Below are 13,843 nucleotides of genomic sequence, written 5' to 3'. Positions count from 1 at the left end.
GGAAATTTATGGAAATGGGTACTCGCCTCTTTCATATTCCCACAGCGGTGATTGTAACGTGAGCCAAGGAGAGGGATTTCCTCAGTGTCAGACCATCTGACACAATACTACAACTAAGCAGGCTTCAATGAAGGTTATGTATTAAGAGAAATGCATACAATTTCATCGAGGAAGTCATTTTCATGGCGCTACGAGTGGCTATAATAATGAATTTACTAAAACACATTGAATTCTAGGAAACATTTATTACCATAATTTGTCTTTCAGAGTATGTTTCCTCACTATTTCATTATTAAGACATTTTGCAACACATTACAGACCTTTGAAAAGGGGAAACGTGTGGAGGAATTCATCACAGAAAAGATGAAGCTTCTTTCGGTCGTAGCGGATAACGAATCTTCAGTTTGGAATGATCGCGCTCTTTGAGGGACGTGACGTGAAAATGAAAAAAATAACAGAGTCCCAAATCTAATTATTATTGACCTTTAGAACAAAGAGATTACTGGAAGTCAGGACGTACAGTCTCTCGTTGGTCGCTCTGAAGCCCAGGATTGGTTTGTCGGAGTCCAGGCTGGCCACCTGTTGCTTGGCAACCTGTCCTACCTGGCGACCCTGCTTCCTGTTGAAGAGGACGGTCTCCACCGGCGACGGCTGCCGGTAGATGAACGCGCGGCGGAGGCACTCGCACAGCGACGCGTAGGAGAAGTTCGGAGCGCAGGTGGCGAACTTCTTATCCCGTTTGGATGCCTGGACGTAACCTGTGGAAACAGAGAGGGAGAGAGGAGACGTTCATTTTAGATTGTTTCACCGAGACGAGGCTCAACAAGCTGTCAGACTCACACTGGTATACGCAGAGTAATAACACAGTCAGACATGTTGACCCTCATGTTTTCACTCATCAAGAAGTCATGTCAGACACTTCATTTACTGGAGGGAGAACATACCTTTGTATCGGCCTGAATATTAGACGACACTGAATATAAATCGAAAAGGAAAACATGAAATAATACCATGAAAGTATAAAGCAATTCCCAATGAATCATTTTAATATGAAAGATATATCAGCATGCAGCATGGATACACCTGGTTAATCTTAAGGATTTGTATGTTTTTTTCACTGTCTGTCAGTAAAAACAAGACAAGTCATTTGAAAATGTCACCTTTGACATTTGGCCATCTAATCAATAATGGTTAGTTTAGTTGATTCCTTACAAATCATGTTAAAGGCTGAAACACTGACTTGGTTTTTCAGTTAAAGCACTTGCGCTGAAACGACAGGATCGACAGTCACTTCAAGATCTGGGTCAGATGCATAAAGCTGTGTGTGCACGATGTAGACATCTCTATTATCGGATTTACATACATTTACATACGTTTTGTCATGTTCCGTAAATGCCAGTCACTTAGCCCAAGCCTGATTTCCACTCCCACAGTTAGACGAGAACATGTTGGATCTTGTTCCCGCTCCACCACTCACTCCACCTTTCAGTGTTAAGAGCTGTTTCAGCTGCATCAGTGAGGTTCTCCATCAGCAGCAGAACAGCTGCCAGTACAGCTGTAAACCTGGAATCTATCACTGGTTTGGAAACCAATCCTGGTCAAATATTGAACTTTTACAAGGGTGATGCGGAAACTTTAAAACTCCAGTGCATATACACTTAAACTTTACAAATGAAATATATTTGCATATTAATGGTTTTTGATGAGGAAGAAGGAGTCGACATCATTTCAAGGATTCCTTCAAGATAACTGACATTTATAGTAGAAAAAAACACATCAGGCATAACATATTATTCAAAATAGAGTATTTTATATACATCTTAAAACATTTCTGGAGGGAAATCCTTTAATATATGAATTTGATGGTTCATATTAAAAAAAAAAAAAAAAAAAAAAAAAAAAAAAAAAGGTTTCCTAAGTGCTTCCAAACTGTGAATAAAATCAAAAGATTCTTATATTATACTTAAAAGGGAAAAAAAATGGCTCAAATGTAGATAAATAGAAACATTATCACTCCTAAACAATGTAATAATTAAGTACATAAATGCACCTTTGATTGAACCTAAGATCACATCATATATCTCTTGTATAGAGTTTCCTCCATAAAATATTACCCACAGCTGACTCTAAAAAGACGAGAACAGTTGCTGTAAAGTTTACAACAGATGAGCACAGTCTCCTCTTATAAATACCGCATCACATATTAGAAACATGTGTCAACGTCATTGATACATCTGGTCCAGATGTTGGTGACCTGAGCTTTCATTGTTCCTTTGCTACTGAAAAGCAGATTATCCTTGTCTCTTAAAATGGATTTAATCACTTCCTGCATCAGCTGAGATTTCCCATCTGACACCAGGGCAGCTCAACTTTGCCCTCAATGCTAATTAGATTGTTTGTTTTTTAAATAATGTTGCCTGTTAGAGACTCAACCAACACAATAAATACTAAACCCGTTGGTGCATTGTATAATACACTCTGAAATAAATTATCTGAGGATTATATACATGAAGATCAATTCATTATGTGAGAATATACAATAAATACTCAACGCTGGTTTGGTAGTGTTGTTTCTAATGCAGCTTATTAAGGCTGCTATTGATACTCAAACATGCACATCTGGGCCTCATTTTGATTCATTGAAGTACTTCTGAAAATATCGCCTGAGATCCATCTGCACTCCCAAATTGGAAGATTAATTCCCAACAGAAAAGGGTAGACTGGTAAAACTCTGCCATGTTAACAGAAGACAAATGAAGATGACATGGCTGTCAAAGTGGAAAATTGAAATGATACTTGTTCCAGATGCCGTCGCTTCAGACGAGGGGAGAGAAATGAGGAGATAAATGAAATGAAGTAGGAGATTGACAGTCGCAGCTGTAGAAACGGTTACAGTCTCAACACATCAGTGAGCGACGGAGATAACAGGCTCCATACGATGCAGTTCTCATCCCAAGATTTATTACCCAGACCAATTCAAACCGTTCATATGCAGAACAGAAGATCAACCTGTTAATGATCCGGTTTTCAAACTATTTTCTCTCCGTGTCCTTGTAGACTAAAAACGTCGTCCCCGTTGTCATTAACGGCAATTTTACTGCAGCCGCTTTAAATGTTCTGTCTTCTCTCCACCGCAGCAGGACAGACGAGGCAGCAGCAGCATGACAGCGGAATGTAAACAAAGTTAAAAAGCTCAGAGAATTAATAATTCACCTTAAACTGTCACGATTCATCAAAAATGGAAATTGAAACCGACTTCCACTGAGTCACGACCACTACTGACAGTAATAATTCACATTTCACTATTTTTTTTAATTTTTTTTATACCGTACATGTACTGGCATACTGTATTTCATTGGTGATTTTACAAATGACATATTGAGTGTTAAAAATTACTTTTTTCTTTAACAGACAAGACTCCCTCTACCATCGGGACTCCCCCCCCCCGACAGAAACACAAGGTCAAAATCTATTACATGGCTGGGCCTTGAGTGAAATGCTAAAAAAAATTGAAAAGAAGGGGTTTAAACGTGGAACTGAAGTGGCAGCATTCGGTCGACCAAAGGTGGAAATGTTTAGGGCTCGAATTGATGAAAAGAAATATACTTGTCAGTTACTGTAGGTGCAACAACAGCCAACAAGATGCTTTTAACGGACAGATATCGACCCCAAATGTCAAACTTCTAGAAATGGATTGGCATTTGTTGATAGCGGCCCGCCTGAATATTTATATATAAATATACATTTATTAGGTGCACCACACTAATACTGGGTCAGGTATCCCTTTCCTATCAAAGCAGCCTCAGTTTTTGGTGTCATGGATTGAAAAAGATGATAGAAATATTCCCTTTCAGCCGTCCAGCGTCGGTGAGTTTGTGCCTGCTACAGATTCAGATTTCCCCACCAGACGTGGTCTTCGGCTGCCGTCTCCCACCCTCCTCAGCAAAGAGCTGTTGTCTGAGTCACAGTCGTAACTCAGATTAACAGCTCTGTAGTAACTCTTTCTGTCAGCTGCAGTCTGTCTGTCGGCTCTCCTCTGACCTCTCTAATCAACACAACGTTTCTGTCTGCAGGACTGCTGCTCGTACACGGTGCTTTTTTTCACCCTCCTGAGTAAACTCAGACAGTTGTAGTAAAAATCCCAGAATATCAACAGTTTCAGAAATACTCACTCTGTCTGCCGCCAACAATCATACCACAGTCAAACTCTCTGTGACAGTCGTCGTCCCCCCCCCACTGGGATGTTTGATGTGAACATTACCCAATTATTATGTTTATTAATTTCTTACCCAAGGCATTAAACGTGGCGATGTGCTCCCACATGTTTCCGGGTTGGTCAGGACGAGGCTGCCACAGCAGAGCGTCCACATCGTGTCGGAGGCAGAGGCACGGCATCGCAGACGGATCCACGTCCACTGTGAACAGGTACTGATGGCTGCCGAGATTCACCTGGAGAGACGGAGACGGAGACGGGGGGGGGGTTAAAATCAGTTCAATTTTGAATTCTGTGCGAGTGGCGACAGGATCGGACCCTGGAGCCGGCAGGGCATAAAGCTTGTGACCTTCCAGTTATACAGAGGTGATTTCCTCTATTCCATGAAGTAAGAGCATCACTACTACTATTCCCATAATTGTTGTATCTGACCACAGTTTATCAAGCTGATTCACTTCATAATGCAAAATGCCAAAAACTAAATCCTCAAGGTAACAGTCAATTAAAAGAATAATCAGAAGACAACAGTGAAGGCACGACAGTAAAAAAAAAAAAAATCATAACGAATTCTCTTCTGTCAACGACTAGTTATTGTCTGAGCAGTCTGTCTTTAACTGGTAATTGTTTGCGTGGTCATTTTCCATCTACTTAAAAAAATAAACAGCTGGAAGGAAAAAGTCTCTGGCACACAGGCAACACTGTTTGGATCTTTGGGATGTGAAGTCTAAAAACACAACTGCGATTACCGCTTTTCGCCATAGTTGCCCCACAAAAAATAAAACGGAAATCTTGGGAGATGGTAACTTTAAAAAGGTAGATCTACATTTGTGCTCCATCTTGAAATTCATGGGTAAAAAGCTGCACTGAATAGTACGTGATCACCATAAAAGTCCATTTATTTGCTTTGCCTTCACCTCTCTCTGATGAAAGTGCTTGACAGTCACCAAGCACATTCTCTCTCTGTGTGTGTGTGTGTGTGTGTGTGTGTGTGTGTGTGTGTGTGTGTGTGTGTGTGTGTGTGTGTGTGTGTGTGTGTGTGTGTGTGTGTGTGTGTGTGTGTGTGTGTGTGTGTGTGTGTGTGTGTGTGTGTGTGTGTGTGTGTGTGTGTGTGTGTGTGTGTGTGTGTGTGTGCTATTCTGGTCTGACAATTTGTTTTCGAAGAGAAACTGACCATTTGCCGTAACATAATCGCTCCTTGACATCTGACTGCTCACACCGATCCCTCACTCAGAGTCAACCCACATTCTGTGAATCCAACTGCCAACATGTCTCAGCGGCTGTCAGGCGGCGTCGTCCTCCCCATCACAACACACGTTTGACAGGCATTGAAAATGATGCATAAACCAACCCGCAAGTTGGTGGTTGACAAGCTGTTAACGAGGCATCCTCTCTGAAAGTCATTTTCTTGCCACTTGTGTTGGACTTGAAACGCACAGCAGATGTTCGTGTGTGTGTGTGTGTGTGTGTGTGTGTGTGTGTGTGTGTGTGTGTGTGTGTGTGTGTGTGTGTGTGTGTGTGTGTGTGTGTGTGTGTGTGTGTGTGTGTGTGTGTGTGTGTGTGTGTGTGTGCGAGGCGACTGACAATAATGCCACTGACTGCTCGGGTCCTGATTTATGAAGAAAATTAAAATAATGAAAACTACGAAATAGGAGCGCTTAATTAAACTGACTTAAATCAGAAGGTTGAGTGGCACAGAGGGCAGAATGAAAGCAGGTTTCATTAAACTTTAAGCCTACAGCAAGTGATCTCACTGATTAATTCCCCATTTTTTCATTACCAATCAATCAGTAAAATCACCCGATGTCACTACTGCCTCTTTAAGTATTAAAATATGGTATTTACCATTCACATAAATTACATATTTTCTAATGGATATTTTTGATTAAAAGAAAAGGTCGATCCATCCAGAGATTTGTAATTGTTCAGACAGCTTTAATTTTAGGATGCTTTCACATCTACTTTGTTTTTTTCTGACATTCAGACTTTTCAGTTTGGTCAAGAACAAAACACAGCAGGTATAAAAGATGTCTCGGACCATGCCGTGGACCAAAAGACCAAAACGGATCAAACGGATCAAACTGAACCACAGTTCGGTTTTAAAAAAGTAAAGTGGCAACAAATAGAATCTGTTCATTCATTTTTCTCCAGTCAAACGTGAAAGGCTACAGGGATGAAAAACATAACCTTTGCTATGGACTTTTGTCCGGACCATCCTTAAAAGTATCAGATACCTGAATAACCTCTGCTACACGATGAAAGGAAGTGGATTTTAATCTGTCCTCCTCGCATTGGAAGAACACAAAACAAAACAAAATTTCTCAGCAAGACAGAAATATGCAAAAATACACCTTAATAAAATCTCACGCACATTCTTCTTGGTAAATAAAAACTCAAAACGATGTAGTTGCATATCTTTCAGTATCTTGCCAGAGACGTACTGCACCTAAAGTCTTTGCCTTCAGCCAATACGTGCTGGTGATGATTGGAGGTGGCTGTGGCTGCTGATTGGTTATTGAAGCATATTACCTTTATAGTTTAATAAAGGAACGAGGGACTAAAGATCATCATTTGAAGCAGTAATGTCATATCTGTGCCTCCTTTACAAAGAATTATGTTCCTTGAAAAAATAAAACCCGTTTAAGAAACACACAGAAGGTTTATTTTGTTTTTCTTCTCCAAGTCAGTGACTGAGCATTAATATTGTATGACTAATATACAGCTCTGTGTGTCTGGGTTTTTGGAAAATGAAACCATCTCCTGATTCTGTGGCTCCTTTCTAAAAAAAAAAAAAAAAAAAAAAAAAAAAAAAAAGGGTCCAATAATTGTATTCTATCTTATTTTCCAGCACACGTTTTCTGAATATATTGTGTCTGATGTGCACTGCAGGGAGTTCAGGTCTAATCTCACAAACTGCGGCAATCAAAAGATTTGATAAAAAGGAAACAGGGTGATACTAACAAGATTATAACACCAGAGAATTATTATTATTTTCCATTGTAGTTTCTTCACAAAGCTTTTATTGAATGAGGAGGATTTAAACTGCCATCAGCATAACGGAGCATTGGATTATCCTTTTGAATCCAGATCCTGCTTATTCCCACGTTACCTTCAACACTGAGACACGCTATTGAAAATAAAGAGCAATAAAAAATATGAAAGATAAAGGTCAGTTCTTAAAGGACCTGAGGATTTTTGTGGAGCATTGCTGAATATATTTAAAGAAGCTACAGTCTATAATGAAACATCTTAATGTTTGTTTGGAAAAACGCAGTTTGTTCCCGTGTATTTTTATTTATTTATGCATCATTACTACATATGCAGATCATTGGTAACACTACAGCATTAAAGCCAGTAACATACACTACTGCACTGGGAGTCCCTCAGCTTGTTACTATGAGTGATGAGTCCTACAGTAACAGGCATACATTGACTACCACAGATTTATGCATCTGTAACCTTTTTCCTTTGTGTTTTTCTGCCTGATTTAAAGTGGGCGGGGCTCAGTTGGAAAAAGATTATGTCATGGACATACGTTTGCACCAATCGGGATAACACGAATGACAATATGATGACAATTGTGCTGCTAATGAAATCATGTTTTGGATGCACCATTGTAATTCCTTGTTAAAATAATGTCCCAATAATTCTCTGAAAAAGCCCCCATTTGATCCGAAATGCTGCTGCAACAGTTCTGACAGGAACTAGGTAGAGAGATCATATTTCTCCTAGATTATCTTCTCCTCTTTGGCCCCCAGTTAAACCCAGAATACAATTTAAAATCCTTCTCCTTACACACAAAGCCCTTAATGACCACTTAATGATTGTACCTTCAGGACTTTTTCTTTTTCTTTAAATAGAGCAATAGAGCTTGTAATTAGGGCTGGATCAGGTGACCCTGAATCATCCCTTAGGTCTGCTGCCTTAGGTCTGGGCTGCTCCCATTATGCACAGAGCTCCTCTCTTCCACTATCTTTCACTGTCCATGTATTCATGTCCTTAACTTAAGTGTCTTTTTTTTTCTCCCGTAGTCTATTCTTTTTCCTCTCTATTGTCTCTCCTGATCTGTGGTTCGTAGCCCTAGGTTTCTGCCTGTTAAAAAACAGTTTTTCCTTCCAGGTGTCACAAAGTGCTCGCTAAAGTAGGAACCGTTGGGTTTCTAATACTTTAAGGTCTTGACCTAAAGTCCCTTAAGGTGACAAGAGTTAAGATTTGACGCAGTACAAATAAAATAAGAGGATTTCTCTTTGGCACGGGGTTGTCACAAGAAAAAGTCATAATTTTGAGTCAACATGGAAGCTGCAGAGTTTTTATTCCTCCACGCTGACTTAACTATACAGCAGCTTTTTCTGAGTCTGGTGCAAGAAGATTATGTCCTTCTTCTAAATCCCATTGAAAAAGCCATTAATGGCCGAGTTCCTCTCCCAAAAACTGTCAATGAGCAAAACACCGCAGATATTTGCATCGCTGCAAAACTCAGAGAAGCAACCAACAACTCAGAAGATTGGAAGCACGTAAAAGAGAGCTATGATCTATTAAAAAATACTTATATCACCTTGAAAATGTCTTGCTATAATAGTAGAAATAAACAATAGTATAATAAATATTGATCGTTCTTGAGCTTGAAAACAGCAGCTTCATAAAAGACACATGGTCAAACTTCATTATTGTCTCAAAACTGCTGCAGAAGGCCAAGAGGAGTTTAAAACTTCAGAAAAAAGTTGAATTGTGGTACTTGATTGATACTATTCACTGCTCTGGCTTCCTGTAGGAGGTTGCATAACAAATGCACAATATGAGCTACTACAATTGTAGTCTCTATAGAGGAGCACTTATGAATTAATCGTACCTGTTTTCTGTTTGAAAAAAAAAAGCTTTTCAGTGAGTGCTCTTTTCTTTTTATCAAAGGGTTTGCAGGCTTTATAGAACAAGACAGGAAGTGATAGGCTGGCATTAGGAAAGCAAAAATAAATGCATCTGTACACAGAGACCAGATGTTTGTAATAACAGCTGTCATCGTCATCGCTGCCGTCATGTTCCTGTGCCTTTACAGAGCGAGGACAAAACGCTGTGTGTCCACACTATTTCCTGCCCAGGACGACGAATCGTGTCTTTTAAAACCACCGAAGTGTGTTTCTTTGACTTGGTTTAACAGGTTTCTTTGCCATCAGAGTCAGATATGATGACCTGCAGTCTGGCAAATCATCATAAATGTGTGATAGTAAAATCCCTTCCCTCACTTGGATTTTAATTAGTCTCAGTCCTTTAGTTTACAGGGGAGCAACCAGATTACCTTAAATCTCTGGTGTAGTTTACATTCAGTGGAGTGGACATGCTCTCTGTGCTCTGCTATTGGCTTCAGGAATCACACCTGTCCTGGTTGTCAGTGCCGAGAGGGGAAGAGGCCAGTTTCATACCGTGTTCGTATCTTCACACCGAAATCAACCGTGTCAAACCAGCAGGATCACTATCACCCTGGTCGAGCTTTCACAAAAACGAAAAGGCAGAAAGCTTCGAGTCATTTACGACAGCGGAGAGGGTAAGACAGCGGAGAGAGTTAACGCTTTGTAGCTTTGAGCATCTTCACGACACTAAGAGTCGATAGTCATGCTAACAGCAGTGTTTTGCGATAAAGGCGGATATTCGCACACAAACATGCTCATAGTAACAGGCTGTTTAGCAGGGATCATTTTATGTATTTACTTATTTGTTAACCGTGTTAGCGTGCTAGGATGAGGAGTGTGAAAGAAAACTCAGTAATAAGCATATAGTTATCAATATTCGTAACTATTAATTTATCATCACTTCGCGTATTTTCTTTGCGACAAAACAAAGAAACAAACAAAGACAAACAAGTTAAAGACGCAGAACAAGAATTAGAATTAGATGTGATTTTCAGGTAACACAAGGACATATAATGTAAATCTAAAATGTTTTTTTTTTTAAAAAGGAAAAAAACTACGGAAAAAAACAATTTCATGTCAAACGGGCTTGTAGTCTTTCCATGATCCTGCTGACAAACAAACAAACTGAAAATATAACCTCAGCAGCAGTAAAAATTAAGAAAAAAGCATATTAGCTAATGGTGCTAACAGTTATAATTTTTTGAATCTTCAATTCAGGGTTTTAACATACAATATCTCTATTATTAAAATGCTTATTATTTTATGTTAGCTGGTGTTATCAATAATCAGAAAAGACTTTGTAGGTTTCCTGAATCTTTCTTAAATCCTGCTGTGCAGCTCCCAGATGTTCAGGTACACGCCATTGTAAAAAGGAATTACAGATTTGGTCAGTGGATATGACCCACAGCTCCTCTCCGGGGAATTCGTACAAAAAAAAAAAAAAACATTCTTCATGTTTTCAGCTGGGATCCAAACCAAGGAGAAACACGTCAGCAAAAGGTGCCAAATTAATAGGAGGAGGCAACATTTCAGGTCGAGCAGGGTTTCAAAAAGATCAGCGGAAATCTCAGTGGGCAGGCGAGCAGCTGGAGCATTAAGGTGGATGCAGTGAGGTTCTGTAAAATATAAATGTATGGTTCCCTGCCCGAGATGCTGCACAGATAACAGATGCACGCACCTCTACACACTCACATGTTCACACACATGTCCAGCAAACAGACCGTCCTTCAAAACACGTACGACTACAATCCACCTTATTTGAAGGCAGCAGCTCGCCTGGCTGCAGGATAAATGGAGGCAGAAACATTAAAGGGCTTTTATTCCCATTAAACTCTTCAACACAGCCCGAGCAGAAACACTGTCTATTCAATACTTTTTTTAATTTTTTTTTTTATAAGCCTTTCATTGCATAAAGAAAGGGTTCATTTTTGACAGTCATGAGAGTTTTTGTGACAAAGAATTCATCACCATAAACGCAGAAATTATTTTGTGGAAATGAAACGGAGAAAACTGAAAGAGCAGCATCGGTGATGGAAAAGGACTCGTGTTCACAAATGAACAGAGCTTTATTTGGTTTGAAAGAAGAAAAACATTCACTTCAGCTCATTATCCCCAGAGGTGAGGTTCAAATAGCTGCTTTTACAAATATTTATGTCATCAAGCAGAATATCTAAATGGGATATTTATGGTAAATTTGAACGCATACATGAAAAATAATTTATAAACCGTGTTTTCCTTTGTCAACTGGGAGCTTTTTTTTTTTTTTTCTTCTTCTTCTTCTTTCCAGTTAAATTAGATCAGCACCTCTCCGAGAAGGAAGGCAACACTGTTTTTCACCTTGGGCCAAATAATGGCGACACCAGGACGCACAGAATCTGGATGGAGAAGAAAACCCTCCAATGCTTTAAAGGAGTCGAATAGAAGATAAATAACACAAGCTGACATTTCCCTGTGCAGCATTCAAGAATAAATGTTTGCGAACCACCTTCATACCACGGCTTCTTGCTGAAGGTGCTGCTGTGAACATTCAGGATTTTTTTTTAACTTCAGTTCCTCTAATTATTAGGTTTTGGCATCATGAGTATCATCCAGGGGTGCCCGAAAAAGTTTGACCTTAAACGATAAAAAAATATGGAAAGATTTCCCTTCATCCTCAGCTGCTCTTCGTATTCAGCGCTAATTAGCCAACACGTCAACGTACCGTGGTGAACACGGGAAACATCATACATGCTAAACAAGTAACTCACAGTAAGTGTTTAACTCAAAGCGCTGTTAAGCTCATGGCTTGTTGACAATAAGAAAAGATAACAACTCTTGCAGCCACTATTATGAACCAGTCCCTTTTCTGATTGTTGCCATCAATATCGTTTTTTTGCGCTAAAACTCACAAAAAAAGTCAACAGTGATGTAGCTTTAGAAAACAGACCGTCTCTGACTGGAATTTCCCATTTCAGGTTTTGCATTATTTTCTGATCAACCGTCAGTGGGGAAGATGAGAAGAGATGTCGAGGAGCCTCGCTGACTGAAAATGCTGAGTTATTTTTGCCAATAAAACATGTTTTGTTTGGAAAGTTTTACTTTGTGACCTTCAGCAGAGCGTCTGTTGAGTCATTTTATTAGTAGGAATTTTGTGATATTTCAAGCTCTTGCAAAAATGATGCAGGTTGCTTGAATTTGCATTGTTTATTGTGATCACAGGTGTGCGATTTTTCTATTTTTCTAGTGACTGCAGCTTTCCACTGGCTTTTTATTCAACACGCTAACTGCAGCAAAAGTGGCATCCCAGAAGAAAATCCTATTTTTTTTCCAACAGGTTTTTAAATTTTTTTTTTTTTTTTTTTTTAGCAAAAGCACCCTTATTGATGCAGAGCATTTATTATTCAAAGGAAAGATGGTATCAATCTCTTTGGACCCAACTCAACACAAATCGACGGCTTCCTCCACACAAAAGGAGAGAGTTGATATGAGGTTCAGTTGGGACCTACACAACAATATGAAAACAGACAGAAATGGAGGATGGAGGATAAAAAAAAAAAAAAAGCAAGAATCTGGACCTCAGGGGCAAATCTGCACTTTCATGCATCACGAGGTCTGGCCTGTGGCTTTTCAATGACGTGCTGTCTCTTTAATCAGACGAGAGCCGTGCCAAGTGACATATTGCCCCTTGATGAATATATTTTCCATCTGAGCATTTATATAAAAAAAAAAAAAAAATAGCCGACATCTCCGACGGTCGTGCTTCTTACTATTCGAGTCATGAGGACAGGCGATGGAATAGGTATGCCTGCTCATGTTTACCGAGCCTTTATGGAGCTCTCTGATCAAGTAGCTTGTTAAAAGGCAATGCCAGCACTGGGGGGTGGGGGTGGAGACTACAACGTGCTCTCATGATGGCAGTGAGCATCAGATAGTCAACAGTGTACTTGAGGGTGATGACAAATGGAAAGAGCCAACAGACATGTCTGAAAATGTTAATTACGAGGGCTCGGACTCAAAGGATTGGAGGATCAAAGTGTTTAGCGGTGAGGGAGAGACAGGTGTTACTCACCACCTGAGTGGGTTTGAGTGATTCTTCATCGAAGTGTGTGAGTCTGAAGCTGTCTTCTGGAAAACCATCACAGTCCTCCAGCTCCTGTGAGTTACAAGGAGGCTTGTCCTTGGCAGGGTTTCCATTCTGGACAAAAAAGAAGAGCAAGACAAACAAGACAGAGGCTGCGGTTACGCTCGTTTTGCATTGATGAATATGTAAAAGGCTTGATTTGTTCTGAGTGGTCCCAGATGATACTAATGAAGGGTGAGGGCGGGAGAGCAATTGGCTAAAAATATTGTCGAACGTGAGACCGAGAGTGACTGTGGAAACCAGGGAGAGAGGATGGGTACAAGACGTCAGGAGGGAGAGGACTCAGAGCAGCTGAAGAGGAAGGTGAGAGATGGGAGGCCTCAGAGGAGGGACGGATGCTAAAAGCTAATCTGAGTAACTGCGATGAGAGATGTAGGGGAGGTGATGACGACCTCGTCAGAAAGCAAATCCGAGCCAAAGCTGTGCTTCATTAAAGTTTCATGATTGAGTAATATTTTCAAACACATACTGAGGACTGATTTAACACCAGAGTGAGTCAGACATTTGACAAGAAATGTTGGCTGATATGACGATAAACACTGTGAAAACAGTTTTTTAACATTTATGCCATGAGAACGTATTTAACTCATTTAATACGTATGTGCAATA

The 13,843-nt window shown here is 39.9% G+C and overlaps 1 protein-coding gene across 1 annotated transcript in view; it reads right to left on the bottom strand.

The window, feature by feature from the left end:
• Positions 1-225: 225 nt before the first annotated feature.
• Positions 226-13,843, bottom strand: part of nudcd1 (NudC domain containing 1) — a 33,717-nt gene continuing 20,099 nt past the window's right edge. The window contains exons 8-10 of the mRNA XM_069716756.1: positions 13,163-13,288; positions 4,290-4,449; positions 226-758 (exon numbers count right to left, since the gene is read on the bottom strand). Coding sequence (XP_069572857.1) covers positions 469-758; positions 4,290-4,449; positions 13,163-13,288 — 576 coding nt within the window. The 3' untranslated portion in view covers positions 226-468. The remainder of the gene's footprint in view (positions 759-4,289; positions 4,450-13,162; positions 13,289-13,843) is intronic.

Source organism: Brachyistius frenatus, unplaced genomic scaffold, assembly GCF_029030835.1.
Source record: "Brachyistius frenatus isolate BFR_SWC_R1_liver_20210118 unplaced genomic scaffold, ASM2903083v1 Contig_162, whole genome shotgun sequence".
Lineage (NCBI taxonomy): Eukaryota > Metazoa > Chordata > Actinopteri > Embiotocidae > Brachyistius > Brachyistius frenatus.
The sequence above is the reverse complement of the archived record's forward strand: the minus strand, read 5'-3'. Positions and strand labels throughout refer to the sequence as shown.